Below are 21,331 nucleotides of genomic sequence, written 5' to 3'. Positions count from 1 at the left end.
CTGTGACTTTCCCTTAAAGCCACCACAGGACCAAGTTAGGGGAAGTATTGATCAGCTCATACAATCACTGCAGAGGAAGACATGTTGCAGACAGTGGAGAAGCTATACACGTCCACTAGACGAGACAGGTGAATTGTGCAACTACCCCACTAAATCCATCCAGTTATTTTCTGACTCTGACTGTGTCGTGCAGTTGTTTGACGATGATCTTGTTTGTAGTATTCCTCCTGATATTCCAGCTGGTGGTGCCTGTGAGCTTGTGTTTGGTTGTTTTCATACCCCCAATTATGCTCAAATGGTCACACTGACCTATGACTGTAATGGGAAGATTGAACGGTACTCCTTAGAAAAGTGGTCTTAAAGGACTAACCAGCTATCTGAAAGAGAATATGTAAGACTTTACAAACTAGTTTTCACATAGGCTTATTCACCTATGATAACCAGAATGTAGTAGTATCATAGTAATTGTTAGTTTTCTTTGTTAATTAATTAAAGGTTCATAGTAATTATAGTCATTACATCAAGTTTATTTCAAAGTAAATATGCTTAGGTTTGATCTTGGCTTCCCTTTTTAGAGCCCTATGTGATGTCTACTATTTGTGCATACTATATGATACTTCTAAAGGTTTTAGTCACTGTATAGTCAAGCATCTCATTGCATTAAGAAGTTTTGTCTCAACCTCCAGACCCCTTGTAGTGAAGGTATACAGAATTCTATGTACATGCATGCACATCTTCAAGTGATACTATAGGTGCAACACTATATATTACTTGTGTGGATATGCATCTGCAAAATGATGAAAGGCCACCTTAAAATTGTCTATATAGGTAGTAGGGTTTGTACATAGTATTAATTCTTGTACAGTTTTTCATACTTCATGGAGTTGTTCAAGATGCTGAGCAGGCCACTTCACTTTAAAACTTAAATAGAGAATGCATACAAAGATTTTAGCATAATAGTCATGTAGAACTAAACTATTAATTAGAAGCCATGCATGTATGACAAAATTGGACACTGCATGATTAAAAGCTGTAACACTATGTGAGACTGACAATTGCAAACTGTGTACTGAACTATCCTACTTACTGAGGATTTTTATCTTGACTTATTTGGACTGCATGAGTTGTGCTTAAACTCCTATACTGTAACTTCCCAGCTGCATGTGGTGCCTGTGGCTTTGTAAGTTTGTATTTGACAGTTTGGCTGGCCACTTTTGCATTCCATGCTGCAAGTACTTAAGGACTGTAGTATGTGGTTGTCTATATGCTTCCAATAGATTTACATCTTCACAAAAGTCAGCTTAATGGCGGTGAAGAGCCATAGGTTTCTTAATCATTGATACCTTATAACAGTCAGGTTATTTAAATCAAGTGAAGTATCTTATAAATGTTGATCATTGGCTTTACTTCAGAGCCCTGCCATTGACTGTGATGTTCTACTCCTACTAAATATAGAAGTGCAACACATTCAATTGATTCAGAAGTGATATTTCAAACAGATCATTACATGGAGCTCAATTCTGAATAGCAATGCTTCAGTCACTGTCATTTAAACAACCACTTGTTTATCTGAAGTACTTACATCATGCAAAAACAGTAAAGCTGTATACGTAGCTTCATGTGAAAAAAGTGTGGCCTTTGGGTACAAATTTACTATAAACATCCAGTCGGGCTTGTTTTTATGTATATACCACTTTGACACCTCAGATCAAAGGAAGCAACAAGGCTATATTTCATGTATTGCCCTGACCACAACTGCCTTTGATGCTGAGTTACAAATGGTTCCCTTTTGATTATTTATATAGAGCTGCTTAAAGTTTTACATTGTGGGGTTGAATAGAGCTGCATAAAGTTTTGCATTGTGGGTTTGAGTTTAACATGTTAGTTTACTTAGGCTAGGCATTGTTTTGAAGGAAAAAGAATTGAGTGAGTCAGCATTGCACAGTTCAGTTACTAGGCATCACTAAATAATTGTTTTTGCAATCTGGGTTTTTTTTCTACACAGCACATTTCAACTGCATGAAAAGATGCCTCAGACATTCCCAACCTATACGCAGTGTTGGGAGTAACGTATGTAATGCGTTATGTAATATTATTACTTTTGTGGTAACTAAGTACTATAACGAAATACGCCATAAAAACAGGTAATATAACTCAAGTTACTTTACTTACAAATGTAATGTGTTATACCTATGTTCTTGCAAATGAAATTAAGGCCTGCATATATAGGACTTTTATCACAACTACAAAAGTTGTGAAAATGAATTTAGTAGCTAAATGCAAATTCACTATGGATGTGGTCAACATAAAATACAGGGGTGGATCCAGAGTTTGGAAAGTGGGGTGCACTTTGCTGAAAAGTTGAAGACCAAAAAAAAACATAAGAAAAAGGTCACAACAATAATGGCTGTCCTTTACCAAATAATGTATATACTATAAAGTATATAAAGATCCTTATTCATAGCTTCATAGTTAAGCTACACTGCCTCATGAACACTGTCACTGCTTTATTAGAGTGATTGACTGCTCTGTTAGAGTATCTCGATCTTGTATATATGCAATTTATTTTCAAAGGGGGGCACGTGCTACCTGTGCCCCCCCTGATCCGTCACTGAAATAAGTACAAAAATGTATCTGTTACATATGAAAATGCTGAATTATTTACATGTTGAAAGGTTACTGAACCAAGTCAGTCAGTTTACAACCACAGTGGTTGGAGATCTGTACTGCACATAAAACCTTCTGCAAACCACTTACCACTTTTGTCACTATCCTTCTGTTGCAATACTCTGCATTCACCCACAGAAAATAGCTTTCTATGGGAAGTTTCTTCTTCAGATCAATCCATGGTATCTTTTGAGTCAACCCTTACACGTTTTCCATTGTACACACAATCTCGTGTGATTACTATCAGTGTTAATAGACCTGGAGATCCCTCAATGGTCAGTGAGCTAACAGAGATGACCACACATTCTAATTGACCATTAGCTGATATGGTATCCATGAAGATGTCAGGGACGACAGTATCTAGTGCCTCAATGCACAGCTGCTGTAACTTATGGTGGTTTATAGACAACAGCGAGAGTGGTAACCAAGCTTGATTGAACTCGTAGCATAAACATACCAGCTCTTTACATGCAAGGGTTATGCTTTGTATAGCATTTGGGTCATTACTAGTCAACCTACAATACTTCAGTGCCGGAAAATTGGACAGCAGTGACCACTTAATGTTGGCCTTCATACACACTTCATTACAAAAGGTGTCTAACTGCTATGCTAGTAAACTAGAAGCGAGTAAGCGAGTAAGCTGTGTTTAGATTTGTCATTGCCTACAAAAGCACAAATCTCCATAAATAGGTATGTCAACTTCATACTACTCAGTATCTTCCATAATTTTATATGACTCTCAATTATTTTCAATGGTATAAGCCTGAGGTTCAACCCACACAATCCTTTGCAAGACTGAGCAATTGCCTGAAGGCTCTGTAGACTAAGTAGAGATTAAGAATAGGCCTCCAGATCAAGATGTTGAAGATTGGGACATGCAATAGCTAGTTGCCCAAGTAGCCAGAATAGACTAAATTAGAGTTTTTACAGCCAAAGCTAAACTCTGTGACAAATTTAAGACCATCAGTAAATGTATTTGTATAATCACAAGAAGCATCGTAATTTCTGCTTTAACTAGTGATATGTCATCATCCGTCAATACTAAAAAATTGTATTCTAAGCCTAACATTTCATAATCGCTACACTGCACAAATGGCGTTCTAGCTGAATCACCAAAGTACATTTGAAATTCTGGTATATTAGGAAAGATACTTCTTACTTAAAGGTGCACGGAAACTATCGTACAATGTGAAACAAGATATGTAATCTTTTTGTGGGTCAAAATACAAAAACATCTCTAACAAATAACAATGACTCCAGCAAAGATCTCTGTACTCCACCGGGCATTCCATCAGCTACAAAGCTAAGCTTTTGTGGTAAAAATCTCTCTTCTCTCTATTGCTGCACCTATAATTCACATTGTGAGGACCTATGTATTTCTTGGCATATGAATGTGAGTTCTCATACAAATCACTGATGTAAAGTAACAGTTTGATATTAACCGAACTTCCACTTTCTCTATATTTGCATGTGTTGAACAGTTTTACTCAGTTCCCTTACATCTAACTGAGTTCCAGATGGTATACTAAGTTGCATTATGTTTTTACAATGACTCACCATCTTGCACAGTGACAAAGCATCACATGATCAACTTCTTAATGTGCTGTAGTTTCACACGTGCTTTCTAAAGCGCTAGGTATTAGCTCTAAATCGTCTGTCTACTTAACAATTATGCACTACATGTGGATTGTGGAGTGCGATCTTTCATCCTCCTAGTCCAATTATTTCTAGTGTAGATGTATGTAACACTAATAAACTACTATATTGAATAAACAATCGAATGGCTGTTTTGTAATTATTGCTCTTGACTACTTTATCAGAGTATTTTGATCTTAATATAGTAAGAGAAGCTTCAAAGTACTTTACCCAAAGCTGAAGCTTAAGGGAATAATTATGAACAGACTTGAAAACTTGAATGGCTGTATGGCAAAATTAACATTCAGGATAATCTTATCGGATAGTGGCAATTTCTGGATAAGTTTAGAATGTATACTCTTTCAATCACTTAAAAATATAGGACAGCAAACAACCTATCGTTGGTGGTAATGACCCAAATAAATGATAATATGGAAACAACTCTATGCTGTAGAAATAAGTAGTTAATACTGTGGCAAACAGTGAACGTCACTGAACATTGTAGTGGCTGTCACTAAGACTTTGCAGTCTTTCACTTTTTACAATAATTTCCACAGTATTATTTTTACAGTGTATATATAGATCTCTAGAAATTTCATGAGAGTGTATATGGTAAATTGTTAATACACATGTACAGTTTACCATATTGCCCACATGGCACACTGTATATCAAGGTTGTTTCATTATTTTATCATGTGATATATGTTGAATTACTGTATGTGTAGTACACATTTAAATTTTCACAATAATAGGGCTAGCATCTAACATACGTATACTGGAATATAACTCACCTCTTCATTTCATAAGATTGAGATACTCTATAATACCAAGAGTTCATAGTATGTAACCTGATCTGACAAAATGGGGCTTATAGCCTGTAAAATTTTGACCATAATTTCAAGGTTTGAAATTTTATAACTTGTATGATAACTATTTAAATTTTTCATCACTTGTGTAGAAAGTTATGGAGATTTTACTGAAACTTACAGAATTATAGCTTACACAGAAATGGAGATACAAATTAAGCAAACACATGTATTTTCCGGCTACATGATAAGCCCCATTTTGTCAGACTCAGTCGCATATATTTACATGGGGGAGAGTATCTAACTGGAGTACATTCAGCAAAGAAACTATACTGCCAGTAACACCTCAAGTTTCTCTTAGATGAAAGGCTTGACTTTATTAACACCAATCATCACCTATCAACAGTTCTATGTCCTCACTAGAATCAGGCTAGAGGTTTATATGATCAAAAGTGAACTTGCAGCAGTGTTTGTACAGGCCATACTGACAGTTAGACACTTCCCCATAAAAATATTATGAACTCTAGCAGTCAGGCAACAAGTTAGTCAGACTGTATAAGAAATTAGCAGTAAAGTTCTTCATCAGTTAATGAGTGAATACTTTTTATATTGTAAAATACGATTTGGACTTCATCTGAGGGACTTCATGGATCTTCTGAGAGTCTATAGAGACTCTGTGAATATCGAAGTGGCAGCTAGCAATGCTACATTACACTTATACAATGGTACATGAGTAATTAATAATATTGTAACTGGTAATGGCCAAAATTATTATTGTACAGTATATAGATATTAACATTTTGCATATGGATCATAAACCTAATCTAGTCGGCTGAAATGCAGCTTTACAATGACTTTGAAGTATCAGCCTCAAAAACAAATAATATGACTGCCTGTTAGGCTCTGACCGATTATTCTGGCACAATTTGAAGCATAATAGGTAACCAAAAGCATCAATGCGTGCACCAGAAAGAAAGCAAATAATGACTACAATTAATATTATTGCTGCTGAAAAAACATAATTATGACTAGATGAATGGTTTCTTGGTTGGCTATTCATAGTTTGCAGAAAATATACTTTATAGTACTCTAATACAAATGTTGATATAACTATTATAAAACTGTCAGCTCTCAAGCATAATCTTGAAAGCATAATTGTGAGCATATTCAGTAGGCTTGATTTTTGAACACTGCACAAAAGTGTAATGGCATAATAGGCCAGAGCCTACTGCCTGTCCTCATGTTGTTTTGAAAAACTTTTGAACTTTAACATGAGTACCTCCAATGGAAACATTAAGTGTTTTGTTTGCAATTCTTTGATGACTCTCTAAGCTATTAACATGACATAACCAAGAACTGCATAGCCAATGGTGAAGGTACAGCATCCAGTTTGAATAAAAACAACATGTATGCATTTGCATAATTATATACAAATCCAAAATAGAGAAGTAGCGATTTGACAACTGTATAGGTAGGCATTGAGTACAGTGTGAAAATCAAAGGACCTAAAGTGACAAATCCTTGAGGCATACCAATGTCACTGTAGTTACTTCAATGTGACAGTTGTCACTACTAAACAGACTTTTTGCCTTTGGTCCAAGATTGCATCATAGCTAACAAGCTTGAGATGAAATCCATCACAAGATGAAATCTGCTCTATGTGAAATTCATGCGTTTAAATCTCGGTTTAAATACAGTGAAATCTCTCTTAACAAACTCTCTGATCAAAGACACAATAGCAAAAACCTCCTCATTGCTAGGAAAAGATTTCCCCACTATCCCTAGATTCCTGACCATCATAGTAACAGTGTCTCTCGAGTGTCTCAGAGCGTTACCTCACGCGTTACACATTGCCGCGACTCTATATCTTGTGTACTGCACTGTTAAAATGAAGAGTAACCACAACTCTCAAGGAGTTCCCAGTGTAGGGAGGATTTAACACCCCTGGAGAGTAACCATTACTCTAAAGGCGTAACTGGGGAGTAACACATGCTCTGAAGGTGGTGTCACTTACTCTTCAGAGTAATGGTTATTCTCTTCAGAGTGTTGGTTACTCTCCATGGGGTGTTAAATCCTCCCTACACTGGGAACTCTTCAGAGTGGTGGTTACTCTTTATTTTTAACAGTGTGATCACGTGAATTATTGGGGAGTGGCCCTGCCCTTTACAGCAATAAAGTCAGTGTTGTGATGAATCAAGTCAAAAGGGAATATGATGTGGATGATGCGCTCTCAGAAGTCGGCCAGTTGGGAAGATTTCAGATAAAACTCTTCATTTACTTCAACATCCAACACGCGCTACTTGCGATAATCGTTCTGTCGATTGTATTCATCGGTGCTGAGCCCTCGTGGAGGTGTGTCACGGAGAGTTCTGACATAAGCCTAACGATGGATTTTATTCACCATCAGCTAGCGTCGATGCTAAGAGGGGCAATGAAGTTATCGTTATAAGCGACACTGAGAAATGTGTTATGTATGAGCAGCACGAGTGTTTAATAGAAGTTGAACGACCATCTGTTTCAATAGTAGCTGAAGTGAGCCAGTTACTTACCATTAATAAAAGTACATAACTGTTTTTTAACAATTGAAAAAAACCAGCGTAACACACTGTAAAAGTATGATGCAATATGTCTGGCTGTGACACCAGAATCTTCCTTATGTGCATTTATGTGGCTGCAATTAATTCCCTCTCTGTCTGTCTGTCTCACTCACACACACACACACACACACACACACACACACACACACACACACACACACACACACACACACACACACACACACACACACACACACACACACACACACACACACACACACACACACACACACACACACACACACACACACACACGCACACACACACACCATGGCCAGGGCTGGAGCTCAGAGATTTTGAGTGGTCCAGCCATGATGAACTACAGTGGAGGTCAATGTCATGCACACTGCTCAGCTTTTATTGATCTTTAAATCAGACAGAGATTATTTGCTTTCATGTGGTATATACTCAACTGCATGTGCTAAGCACACACAGCACGCCAAGCTAGAGGGGTCCGGGGGATGTTCCCACAGGGAAATTTTTGAAAATAGGATGCTCTGAAATGGCATCTGGATGCTATTTACATGCAAAGTCTCTCTTTCCTTTTTGTTAACATCAATGGTAATTTTGTGCTACAGTACCCCCAACTTCATATCTAGTGAGTAGCTACTCTTATTTTCATGCTGGCAGTGGTCATGATGCAGCTGTTTGGACTAGCTGGAATTCTTAAGCAGCAGTATGTGCCATTGTGATTGTGACAAAGCCCTCCAAGCTGCTGTCTTTCCTATGTGCAGACTTAGGCCAGGCTAAGTAGATTGCTACTTTCTTACCAGCCACTTCCTCAATTTTGATGTAGACAGTGAAAGGAAATCACCCAAAATCATAGCAACAGCAGGTTATCTGTCACTACAAGGATTATCAAAAGTCTTCTTAAAGCTTATTCTTACCTTTCTGGATCAGGAAGAAACGTTTTCTTAGCTGAAAATGATGACTGATTTGTCTAAACATCGAAATGCTAGTGCACGTGATCAATTATAATAGCAGTGGTGAATTTAGAGGCGGAAAAGTAGAAGGTGATGCAGGCAGGTGATGAGAAACTATGAATCAACTTTGCTTGGCTTTATGATGTTATAATCCCTGTCTTTTCTGGAAGCCTTGCATGCATTAAAATGGGTCAAACATACCAAATTCATTATTTCCAAGATGGTAAAAACCATTAATTTTTCCAAAAACATTGGTTTTCTTTAGTACCTTAGCACCTTAATGTTAGTTTTGGCATATTGCTGGTCATGAGATATAGATATCTTATTGGAAACTAAAGATCTATCTGTAGCTGCTAATTCAGAATTATTTGTTTCTTCTTTAGCACATACTTGTTTTCAAGAAATATTGTGTTGTGGTTCTCATGAATGTTCTATTAGAGTAGTTTGTCTGCTCTGTTAGAATACATCTGACTGCTCTATTAGAGTATATTTTCATTAAGCCTTGTAGTTAAACTACATATGCACCCTTAGCCACTTATAAGGGGTAAATATCATTAATGAATTTCCTGTTAGTTTTGCTGCGTTGAAATATTTTGATCTTCTCCAAACTTTGATGGTTGGTGTTTCAGATACAATTTCAGAGGAATTTTCAGAACCCCAGGAAACCTATGACCCTGTATCTCAACTCTGGGCTGCTCAGATCACTTAACTTCCCAGTTGGCTAGCAAAATACTTAGTGTGTGAATGAGTGTACTAACTAGTGTATTTATTTGCTATATCTTTCTTAATAGTGGAATTTGTACTGCTCCGAGTCCTATAAAGTTGCTTTGTCACAATCAATAAATTTCTTTGGATCATTACTGGGTGCTTGGATTCTTGGTTCACTAGCAGACAGGATTGGAAGAAGAAAAGTCTACCTGTATTCATCAATTCTATTGTTTCTGTTTACATTCATATCTGCAATGTCAATCACATATACACAATTTGCTGTTGCTAGATTTATAATGGGATTTTCTTCGGCTGGTTGCATGCTATGTTTTTTTGTGATACTGATGGAAGTGATAGGACCAGATTATCGAGCCATGATGGGTATTGCTTCAATGGGATTCTTTGCTGCTGGTGTCATGCTATTATCTATACTGGCATACCTAGTCCCCAATTGGTGAATGATGTTGGGTCTGTTATCAGTATTGGGTGTGCTGCACCTGGTGATATTTAGGTATGTTCTGTGTACGTATATAACAAAAGAAAAAAAACTGGGGGCACCTTGGCATTACTTTTGTCATGGTCCCATTGTGTAAGTCTAGGATCCCTAAAATCAGTACACTTCAATAGTTAGCAATAATGTTCATACAGGATAGTTCCTGAGTCTCCCAGATGGTTATTGCTGAAGGGATATAGAGAGGAAGCTTTAAAAGTGCTACAGCAAGTTGCTACAGTTAATATGAAGAAGTTACAGCCTGATGTAATACTGAAAAAAGGAGAAACTCTCAACCAATCAGCTTCTATGTTTGACCTCTTCTCTTTTCCAGCCATACTCATAAGAACAATTGTGACTGTTGCTGCATGGTATGTACCAATGTTATTGTGTGTGTATGTTCTTGGTGCATGCATGTGTGTGGTGTACATGTGTGTGTGTGTGTATTAGTGCATGTAGTATTTAGGCTTGAGCCAGTTATGTTTTAAAAGCAACCTATGATGCTTTTGAGAGCAATGCTCAAAAATCAAGGTTATTATACTAATATTATGCCTTCAAAAATCAAGAGTGGTCTCGATGTGTTTATTTGAGTACATCTTGATTCAGTAGCTATTTCCTGACTGTGTAAGTGACTGCTCTATTAGAGTATATCTATCTTATTATTGTAACGTGTAAATAATCAGCCAAGAAACATTAATTTTGTATTAGGTGTCTTTAAATGTTAAATAGTATTTATGTTGTTCACAACCTGTACAGACGTCTGCTGTGGTTATACAGGCCACCAGAGAACAGCAGACCTGACAAATTGAAGGCAAGTTTGATATGGAAATCAGGGGCGGATCTAGGATTTATAAAAGTGGGGGGCTAACTCAAGATACTAATGTCTTGGGTGGAGGTTCCTCCCAGCATGGAACTAGGGGGGTCTGGGGGAATCCCCTCCCCCCTTCCCAGGAAATTTTTGAAAAATAGATGCTAAATACTGCAATTTGGAGACATTTCCACATAAAATGCATATTTCTGCCTGTAGATATTTTATATACTGCCTTTAGATATATACGGCTCTCTGCAGCATTTGCTAATGGAAAGGTTTGGGTGGGTTCAGACAACCAAGCACATGATGCACCCTCTCACAGTTATGTGCATGATAGAATAATAATGTTGAAAGTGGAAATTTTTGAAATTTGAATGATATGTGATTGAATCTGAGAGCATTTTCAATGGAAATTGTGTACCTGAATTAAGTATACCGGTACTGGTAATACTACACAAGTAAATAAACAAGCCTTTTAAATAGACTAATGCACTTCATTGTATGTGTAGGTGCAGGCAGATTTGGAAAAATTCCATAACAGAACCAACTTTTATGCTTACACTGAATGTTCTATTAGAGTAGTTAGGTGGCTGTTCTATTAGTCTCTCAATCTTGTACACCTCCAATGCTGATCCGGGTCCTTGTTGCACAACCTTTAGCATAAATCCACTGATAATGCCTTGGAAAGATGTTTATAAGGTGGTTTATGAGTATTTGTATTATTAGTGAGCATATAATTATGCTAAGACAAATTTCATTATAATCCTCAGCGTACTGATCAAGTAAAGCGTAAAAGTGAAGGGGGGGGGGGGGGGGGGGCTTCAGGCCCCTAAAAGCCCACCCCCTAGATCTGCACCTGGAAATTGTTAGCCTGATAGTGCAGCAATTTGATGCTGTCACTTTTGGTTTCTGCGCCCATATGGTTGATTTTGCTAAATACGGTCACATATATATTTGTGTATGTAGTACTATATACACATTTTATAATAATTAGAATTCTGACTACTTCATTTGAATATTTCTATAAACTTACAATTTTGTAATTGCTATCCCACTAGGGAAAATTGCTATAGTGCTCAGTGTTATGCTAATATGGTGATTGTCATAGCAACTATTTCCCATTAAATATTTAGGAAAAGATAGTATCAGCTCCCTATGATTATAATATATTTCCCAGTTTTACAGCTAGTTTGTTGGAGCAGTGGGAGACTTGCTGGATAAGGTCCTGTTGTAATATGTGACCAGATCAGCGGAAAAACCTAGATGCAAGCCTAACATTAGCTATAAATATAAACCATAGATTACAATGGTGAAGAAAGATGATAAAAGGAAAATCTTACTTTAAAACCTACCCAGAAATGAATTCCCTTATTCACGATGGTGAAAGTTACAACTCTGTATATGTGACGGAATTTTTGGAAAATTACCCATATGGTCGTGCATGGCTGCAGGTTCGAGGCTGCCCAGGTCAAGTCATGGATTTTTTATTCTTTCTCCTACTTTTCAAACATCCTTAGTGTAGTTAATATAAACATCTTAGGCCTTTATAAGGCCTTCTGGTATACAGGCTCTGCCTTTACCAAGCACTTTAATCATAATATGTTTAGGGTGTTGTTGTTTAGTGCAGGGTCCACTTTTAATCACAAAATATTTTAAGTGTCAAATGTGCCCATATTGGTGATTTTCCAAAGTCCAGTCACATATGATTGCATCCATAAGTTGCAACCATTTTGCAAGCACCTGTAATGTATTTTCCTTATATAATTTGTTGTACAAATTGATGCTTCTGTTGTTGCTACAGTTTAGGGCTGCAACTCCAAAAGTTATTTGCATATGAGGCTGAAACTTTCCCAGAGCATACATTTGGCTATGTAGATTATAAATATTTAATAATAAAGAAAAAAATGCACCATCATGCCACTTTTTTGCAGATCTGGTCACATATAATAGCAACATTTCAGGTTTTGCATAGTGTTACTGTTTCAGTCTATCCAGCTGTATTCACAAACTCTAGTTTTAAACCCAAATGTCAACTGTCCATGTGTTTGACATAGCAGGTGAGGTTCAGTAGGAATGTAGGAATTTAAGTCCTCACATCTTTACCTGTGATGTATGTTATGCCTTGTTGTGGGCTACTAGTCCTTTCCCAAGGAGGATTTGCCTCCTGAGTAGTGCGCAAGTGGCCCAGTGTTTCACCAGGTAGGTGTCAGTGATCATGTAACATAGAAGTTGATTTACACAATGGTTACAACAGTACAAGTTTGGCAGATAAGCACAGATACGCATGTTATGTAACCCAGATACATAATGACAAACATTTTATAGTGTAATCTTTCTATTTCATCAAGAGATGCACTAAATTAATTTAGTAAATGAACTTGAAACGATACCTGTAGTTAGAGTTATATGAATAATGTTAAGAAAGTAGATTTCATGCAAAGATCTTATGATGTTATATTATGTTTCATGGAGGAATGCTTGCAATTTATACTTGTGGGGATTTGTTTGTGTTTTTAGAAATGACTTAATTTAATCAACCATTGTAATTTTAATATTTCAAAACACAAGTAAAGCTTATCAGTCACAATACAATACTATGGGGTCAAGTAAGGTCTTGATTGCTTACCAACGCATGCTACTGTTTATAATGAAGAGCTTGTTAGAAGCAATCATGTATCATTAACATCAATTCATTAACATCAATTCATCTTATCCTATAAGGTCTTAGCTATCTTGTAGGTCTTAATTTAATCAAGTGACCAAGATCCTTAGTTCTGATCCAACCTGAACACAGTATTGACAAAACAAATAACTGCATACATGGATCGGCTTGTGTTTGAAGTTTCAGTATCTAGAACCACTGCATGATGTTTATGTATAAACACATACCAAGAGATGAATACTGTGCAATTACTAGTAGCACTTATAGTCATAGTTGTAGTGAATGTTTTCCTAAGGAAGTATTATATCACAGACTTTCCATCCTGTATTTTGCCTACTATTTCCACATGCTTTGGGATACATGAAACCACATCAGACAATAATGAACTCATGACTGTTTTGCAATGGTGAAGCCTATCTGATCTGGTCACCTTGTGATGTTGTGACAAGATTCAGGTGTGCATGCATGCATTACATATACCACACTGTGTACAACATATAGTACTTGCAGTGATTTTCAAAGGCTAAGTAACATTCCAACTAACAATGCTGTAGAATAATGTTGTAGTGAAGTTGATGTGCCATTGATTTCCTTTTCACAGGTTTTCAGTCTCCTTCTCATACTATGGACTATCACTAGGAGCTGATAGTTTATCAGATAACTTGTATGTTAGTTGTGCACTGATGGGTCTAGTGGAACTACCTGGTCTATTGGTGTGTATGCTAGCAGTTGATCGGTTAGTATAGTATATTATCATATACAATAGTGTGATGTTGTGTTGTATAGTTATGGGAGGAAGATGTCATTGGTGTCAAGTCTGTTGTTAACTGGAATAGCTTGTATATGTAGTGGAGCTGTTCAGTGGATTAGTCAATGTAAGTGTTTTGTACAGTGCATGTGGTCAAAAATGAATCCGGCTATAGTGTGATTTCAACCCTCGTAGTATACAAGAAGTCATACTGTATAAGTGTAGTTAAATGCAGAAACATTCTGGGTCCCATGCTGTGTGGCTCCTTTAGGTATTTGCCTATAGATTGCAGGTTGTCTGAGTATCAAGTTAATTCCAACTCCTTGCTACGCAGGCCTTCAGCCTTCTTGCAGATCTCTTGTGGAATAGTACACAGCCACACAATAAAATAAATTCATCTTTGAGACATATGTATAATAATTATAACAATATAATAAATCCGTCCCTTAGTAATACCAGTAGTGTATATACGCCTGTTAAAAATGACACACTTTACATGTATGGCTAACCACATAATATATGTATGTAGCTACTTATGCTACTCATGTTGTCCATACTTATTTAAAAACTTCTGTCTGCTCTTCGGATCTGATCAACACTAATTGTTTCAGACTAATGTATACTGTTTTTACTGGAAGATTATAATATTTGTCATTGTAATGCTATAGACCTTGGAACAACAACCTCAACTGGAACTATAATGTTTCTTTCTCTGATGGGAAAGTTTGCAGTGTCCACAGCATTTTCTCTACTCTATGTGTACACCAGTGAGCTGTTTCCAACTGAAGTGCGTAATAAAGGATTGGGTGTCACTCCAGTAGCTGCAAGGATTGGTGGAATCTTAGCTCCTTTTGTAGCATTACTAGTGAGAGCCGTTATGTAGTATAGTGTATATTAAGTAAGCTATTTGTGGAAATTAACTATACCTGTCATGTTTGACATCGATTGACAGTTTAGGGCGTGTCCCTTGTGTAACGTGTGCTTCCACTAAAGGCTGAAATGTTAGTATTTCAGTGTTCTCTAGAGTTAATGATCGAATGCTCACAAATGCATAGCTACTTGTAGTCAGGCTCATATGTGACATGTTTTATACCAGACCTTATAATATGCAGTTTACAACTTTTTCTCTTAAGTAACAGTAATGATACACAGTTACACACACTAGCTGTACTAAAGTATACTAATGTTAGTGGATTACACTAAACAAACTCTACAACCTTCATGGTGTCATTTCATGATGACAAATACATCATGTGAGCTGTGTCATGTGATCATAATGAGCACTCGAGTGCTATACTTTAGTGAGTGCTTGAGTATTTACAGTATTATTTCCATTTGTTATATTATTGGTCAAGATATCAACAAAAAAAATTATTTTAAATTGAACATGTGTTCCCTATATAGATACGTACATGTGTCTTTTACTGTATTCAAGTACAGTATGTACATTGTAGCATTGTATAGCACTGTATGTACTCTATAATATATTGTAGTATTGCTATTTGGTGATTATTTTTATAGCTGTGAGAGCCCATCGTTTTCATTCCTTCTACAGAACAACTGGAGTTTAGGACTACCTCTGATAGTGATGGGACTGGTACCACTGATATCTGGTTTAATGTCTCTATTGTTACCAGAAACTAAAGGAAAATCATTACCTGATACTCTACATGAATTAAGGAATTAAATTTTCTTCTGTTCATATATATATTGTTTATTTATTTATTAAGTTAAGTTATTGGGTTCATTGAGCTGCCTTTATCTGTAATACTATAAACTGATACTCATTTGTTATAGGATAACCAATGTATACAATTAAAATAATACATTTTATTTTCAAAAGAAAATGGTGCATGAATACTTTGATACAAATTGAAATTTAGCCAAACTCATGATCATCCTTGTCACTCTTCCCTGGCCAAAGAAACACACACATACAAACCTTGTAAGCACACAACAAAGCAGAAGATACAACCATAGCTCGCCATATAGCTATGTAGTTATCACTTGTAAGCTATAGTCTCGAGCTTTGAAAAGACAGATTGAACAGTGTGGCCGACTATAACAGCCATCTCCATTACTACAATTATAGTTACAGGCCGGCTGTGGGGTGTATGCATGTATATTTGATGTACATACCTCCTGAGTGTACAATTTGTATTAAAATTTGCTGATTCTTTATTAACCATACACATTACTTGATAGAGTGTTATAGAGTCTGGTCGTATAAAGGAGATAGTGCATCCACTCTTGTGTAAGGGACCACATGTATACTGACGTTATATTACTGGTATGAGTATAATTATCATCAAAGTCTACGTTAACAATAACATTGTTTTGTAAAACGTGACGTGTTTTGCATCGGCCTTCTATTTTGCAAACTAGGTCATCCCAAGAAATCCATCCTTTTAGTAAGACTAGTGTATCTGTGTTTTTAGCTTCAGTACAAATCTCGCTGATCACCTTTGTACCATCTCTAGTTTGTAATATCTACCTGATAGTGTTATTGCATGGAGATCATATCACTGATGTGCACTCTAAGACTTGTTGTAAGTAGGTTTGACAGCATGATGCCTTCACAGCAACTTTCTCCATATAAACCCCATATGTCCATATGCTGGGATTCAGACACTCAACACCGAAACAAAGAATCACCGGCTATCACAACACATAGCTACATCAAACATTTGTACATCATGATTGAGCTTCACTAAATTTAAACTACACATTATTAATTTGTAGACCATTTTTGTAGTTTTCACTGACATTTAAAATTAAAGCTTTAATTTGAATTGGTATAACTAGCTAGTTAATGACTTCAATTTAAGCTACTATCCTGAGACTATATATAGATGCAGGCTGTAGGACCAGGTGTCCTACAGACCTTCAGCACTTGTGCTGTAAAGCATTAATAAATAAACTAGTGTCCATTTGGTTCTACTTGGGGTACTTAGAGATAATGAGTTACTCTCTAGACGAATTCCTATGGATATAATTACTTGAAAATAACAAGGAGAAAACATCCTGACCACCTGGTAGACTCCTGTAAGCGTTTGAGCGTAAATCGGATGGCTGCAGGTTCGAGGCCACCTAGGTCCAGTCATGGATTTTTTCTCCTTTCTCCAACTTTTCAAACACACCTTCTGTAGCTAAAGTCTTTGAGCAGGCTGTAGGACCAGGTGCCCTACAGACCCTCAGCACTTGTGCTGTAAAGCATTAATAAATAAACTAGTGTCCATTTGGTTCTACTTGGGGTACTTAGAGATAATGAGTTACTCTCTAGAATTCCTATGGATATAATTACTTGAAAATAACAAGGAGAAAACATCCTGACCACCTGGTAGACTCCCGTAAGCGTTTGAGCGTAAATCGGATGGCTGCAGGTTCGAGGCCACCCAGGTCCAGTCATGGATTTTTTCTCCTTTCTCCAACCTTTCAAACACACCTTCTGTAGCTAAAGTCTTTGAGCAGGCTGTAGGACCAGGTGCCCCACAGACCCTCAGCACTTGCGCTGTAAAGCATTAATAAAAAATAAAAAGATGGGGCTGTTCAGTGGAAGATCAAATTTATATGTTTCATAATGCAGATATTCTGACTTTTGCCCTCTTCCTTTTGCCGTGCTCATAATCCAGTAATAAGTCATTTAAGGGAAAATACACAAACAAGGTATGTTAATTAATTTTCGTATATGACGTAATATTACGATCCCAACTCAATCATATGACGTCAATACAGCGAACCTTTGAACTGGACACTGAGTACCGGAAACAATTTCCAGGAACCTACACCATGAGACTGGCACTTATATACAGACCGGCTGACAAAGTCACTTCAAAACGGGCTACAATATTTCGTGGTGAACTTGTCATTAACAGGTACGCAAACCGTGTAAACGAGTTGCTACTAGCAACCTGGCACGCTTATTCGATTTTGTATGCATTCGTGTTACTATTTGATATGCTCTTAGGTGCTCGCAATCAATAAAGCAATATGCTCTCCTTACGTGCTTGGTGGAGTAACAAGGTCAGTGAACCTCAGGATAAAGGACCGGAGCAGACCACTCGTCCGCTGAAGAAGAAAAGCCGATCGTTAAAGAATTTTCCCAAAATCATTCATAAACGTAAAAGCGGTAGTAGTTGCAGCAGCTCGGTCACCGAACATCGACACACTGATAAGACCAGTGACGTAGAAAAGAAACAACAGAGACAGCAGCAGCAGCAGCAGGAACGAGAAGAGAAACAAGAGACTGTTACCTGTACTGTAGCTGTAAAACAACAAGATGTTACCCCAGCCCCACTTTGTATTATTACTGAAACTAGAACTTTGGATTCAGTTGTAGAGTCAGTATCAAAGGAACAAGATAATTCACCTGCACACACAGCTCAGTCAGACAGTAAACAACAAGATGAATCAGATGCTAACATGAGTTTAGAGTCGGAAGAGCCAATATCAGAATCAACGGTAAAACTAGTAGAATCAGCTAATAATTCACCAACACATTCAGCTCGGTTACATAGCATTCTATTTGACGATCGGTCACTTAAAATTCTAAAAGAGGCTGAAGATATCCTATCAACTCTTGCCAGCAGGAACAGATCTTCTCAGGTACGTAATTAACTAAAGGTGAATTTGGGGTGTGTCCCGATATGGAATTAGAATTTGTTAACATAACTGGCACTAAATTTCAAGACTTGTCTTCTGAACTCTTTATGATGCAAAGATTTCATGGCCTCTCATTGGCAGATAGTTAAACCATAGTTGCCAACCCTATATACTCTTTGGCATGTCATCCAGTATATGGATTGTTGTAGGATAGTCATTACGTGTGACTAAACTATATGGCCATAACAATTATATAGATTTTGTTCTACTTTTATAGGAAAGAGTAAGTGCTAAGCGTCTATATTGGGAGACTAAAGCAAAACGAGAAGGCTACAAAGATCCAAAGTGGAATGTGACTAAGGATGAGTGGGCAAAACTACAGTTGTATCACTACAACCAAGAGGTATAAGCATTGAGAACATGCTGGTTTGATTTGTAATTTTTTTTTCTTTCATATAGGCAGCAGTTACACAAATTCTTGAAAACCTCCAGTTGTTACAATCATAATGACTAAAGTAGGCGTAAAATATTTTTATTGCACATATTTGTACGGAACACATTATTTTGTATTAAATTGATTAAATTGATTGCAAAATCACCCCTCAAGACCCACACATGACTGTGTGAATGTGTTCTGTTTAGCTTCAATCTACCATGAATGCTGTGGCTGCTGCAGTCTATACACACACAATATAGGGTTCATGAAGCCTGCCATTTACAGCAACTGTATATCCTGAATAACTAATAATGTCTGTACCCAGAAGCCATTTTATGGTACCTTACATGTCATTCACCTACCATAAGTGTCTTCATTCAGGTGTCATTTTTGGTGTTGGCTAGTAACAATTAATTACTCAATGTGTATTGTGTTGCTATGTGGTTATGGCCAGTTACATGCAGTATACTCATTTATGTGTTTCATACCACATTCTAGACATTGATACAGCCATGTAACAGGTGTGTGACTTGTGTCTGGTCACGTACTCGTTTGATTGGCTACCTAAAACAAACAAAATTTAATGCATTTCAATGACATTTGGATATGTAGCTATCCCTAGTTCCTCAGGTGCTATAATGTGTCTAACTTATACTTCTCACAGTTTTTGCAGATGATCCTTATAACTCCATGTGGCTTGTTAAGTTCTTTATTGTTTTTCAATGCAATTATCTATTACATGCTTGGCCCAAAGCATATCTTGAAAGTAACATTATTTATGACTATATACAAAGCAATAAAATACCAGCTGTTATTAGCTACACCGTTACATACATAAGGCTTGGTTCAGCCCATCACTTTTCCTTGATGTTTTACCATGTAATTATGATTCAATACTTAACTTGTTGTTCTGACCTCCATTGTTGAGGAGCTTGCATCATTCCATTGTTTTATGGACATATCAATCCATGCATGCACATTAACTGTTGACAAAATTGACAGTTAGAAGTTTTCTGTATTCATTAAATTAATGCACCAGTGTGTGTGTGTGTGTGTGCGTGTGTGTGTGTGCATGTATGTGTGTGTGTGTGCCTATAGCTATGTTCACACTGTTTGTTAGCGTTTCCATTTCAACTTCTGCACTCAGCTATACATGTACTTATTGACAAGAGTTCATCATAATTGTAGTGGGAGCAGAGTGTCCTACTATATGGCCCTATACAACCACATGAACTTCTGTGTATAGTTTATGATTAGGTAAAAGTTACAGCTGTATGCATGTACAGCTGGCACAACAGAGGACTGCAGCATTTAATAAGGCCAATTAAGTCTTGTTACACTACTTTAATTACCATGTTTACTGAACTTAGTAGCAGTATATGGCTTAGTTATATAGTTGTCAAGGTGCATGCAAGAAGGCTTCATTGCACTTCATGGCTTGTAGCTACATTCTTGCAAATATTTTTGTGTGTCCAGGTATATAGATATATACAATGGAATTATGGACATAAAATACTATATGAAAACCTACTGATACCTGCATGCATGGGCATGGAGTTGCATTTTTACTAGGCTTCTGTGTTTGTTGGCAGCTACCATTGAATTTGGCTTCATACATTTTCAGTACTTTAATATGTGTCATGAACTTGTTATGACTATTGTGCAGATCTTTGTTTAAAAGGAGATAATACACAGTCAGTACATGTATAGAATTGATTATTATTGTTAATAAACATCTTCATAGAGTAGGGAAGGGAGAGGCTGACCAGCAAATAAAGGAATGTACTCTTCCTGCTTTCTTCCTTCCTTGCAAGTAAAATGTTATATAGGGATCAAATTCAAGCTTATATTAACTAATTCTTTAGGAAAATGACAAACATACGAACTCAGTTCTCAGTCTTTGTTTCAAAATATTATTAACTTGCTATTGCAGACTATATACATTCAGATACTTTCAATACTTTTTCAGATTGGTAAAAACAATTAAAGCATCATGTTTGGCAGGTAACAGGTGACTATAACATACATGCAGGGAATCCATTTAAGGATGTTAAATTCTTGACTATCATCAGATAACTATATTTTGCTATTGGTATACTAGTACTGTGGCATTAATAAGATTGAGGAAGTAACTAGTAAGCATAGAAATTCTTTTTGTGATGTCACGCATGTACTAGGGCTGTGTACCAATTTCTAATATATATGGGCATATATCCTTACAAGCAAATACTTGCATGGGCCTTGTG

At 36.8% G+C, this 21,331-nt stretch overlaps 2 protein-coding genes across 2 annotated transcripts in view; both read left to right on the top strand.

Annotated features, from left to right (window-relative positions):
- The window catches only part of LOC136267142 (solute carrier family 22 member 15-like), a 28,202-nt gene extending 12,308 nt beyond the window's left edge, over window positions 1-15,894 (top strand). The window contains exons 6-8 of the mRNA XM_066062214.1: window positions 14,086-14,174; window positions 14,716-14,912; window positions 15,603-15,894. Coding sequence (XP_065918286.1) covers window positions 14,086-14,174; window positions 14,716-14,912; window positions 15,603-15,734 — 418 coding nt within the window. The 3' untranslated portion in view covers window positions 15,735-15,894. The remainder of the gene's footprint in view (window positions 1-14,085; window positions 14,175-14,715; window positions 14,913-15,602) is intronic.
- A 1,869-nt stretch (window positions 15,895-17,763) lies between these two features.
- LOC136267143 (uncharacterized) lies at window positions 17,764-19,247 on the top strand. Its single transcript, XM_066062217.1, has 4 exons — window positions 17,764-17,922; window positions 18,015-18,652; window positions 18,927-19,052; window positions 19,109-19,247. Exons 2-4 carry the CDS (start codon window positions 18,038-18,040, stop codon window positions 19,154-19,156), a joined length of 789 nt encoding a protein of 262 aa, XP_065918289.1. The 5' UTR covers window positions 17,764-17,922; window positions 18,015-18,037; the 3' UTR covers window positions 19,157-19,247.
- The last annotated feature ends 2,084 nt before the right edge of the window (window positions 19,248-21,331 follow it).

This window comes from Dysidea avara, chromosome 9 (genome assembly GCF_963678975.1).
Source record: "Dysidea avara chromosome 9, odDysAvar1.4, whole genome shotgun sequence".
Classification (NCBI taxonomy): Eukaryota; Metazoa; Porifera; class Demospongiae; order Dictyoceratida; family Dysideidae; genus Dysidea; species Dysidea avara.
The sequence above is the reverse complement of the archived record's forward strand: the minus strand, read 5'-3'. Positions and strand labels throughout refer to the sequence as shown.

Bases quoted from the DNA above. Each gene is read 5' to 3' on its own strand.
- LOC136267143 (XM_066062217.1), top strand. From the start codon at position 18,038: ATGCTCTCCTTACGTGCTTGGTGGAGTAACAAGGTCAGTGAACCTCAG. The intron at 18,653-18,926 runs GTACGTAATTAA...CTACTTTTATAG, and splicing joins GCAGGAACAGATCTTCTCAG to GAAAGAGTAAGTGCTAAGCG. The intron at 19,053-19,108 runs GTATAAGCATTG...TCTTTCATATAG, and splicing joins TGTATCACTACAACCAAGAG to GCAGCAGTTACACAAATTCT.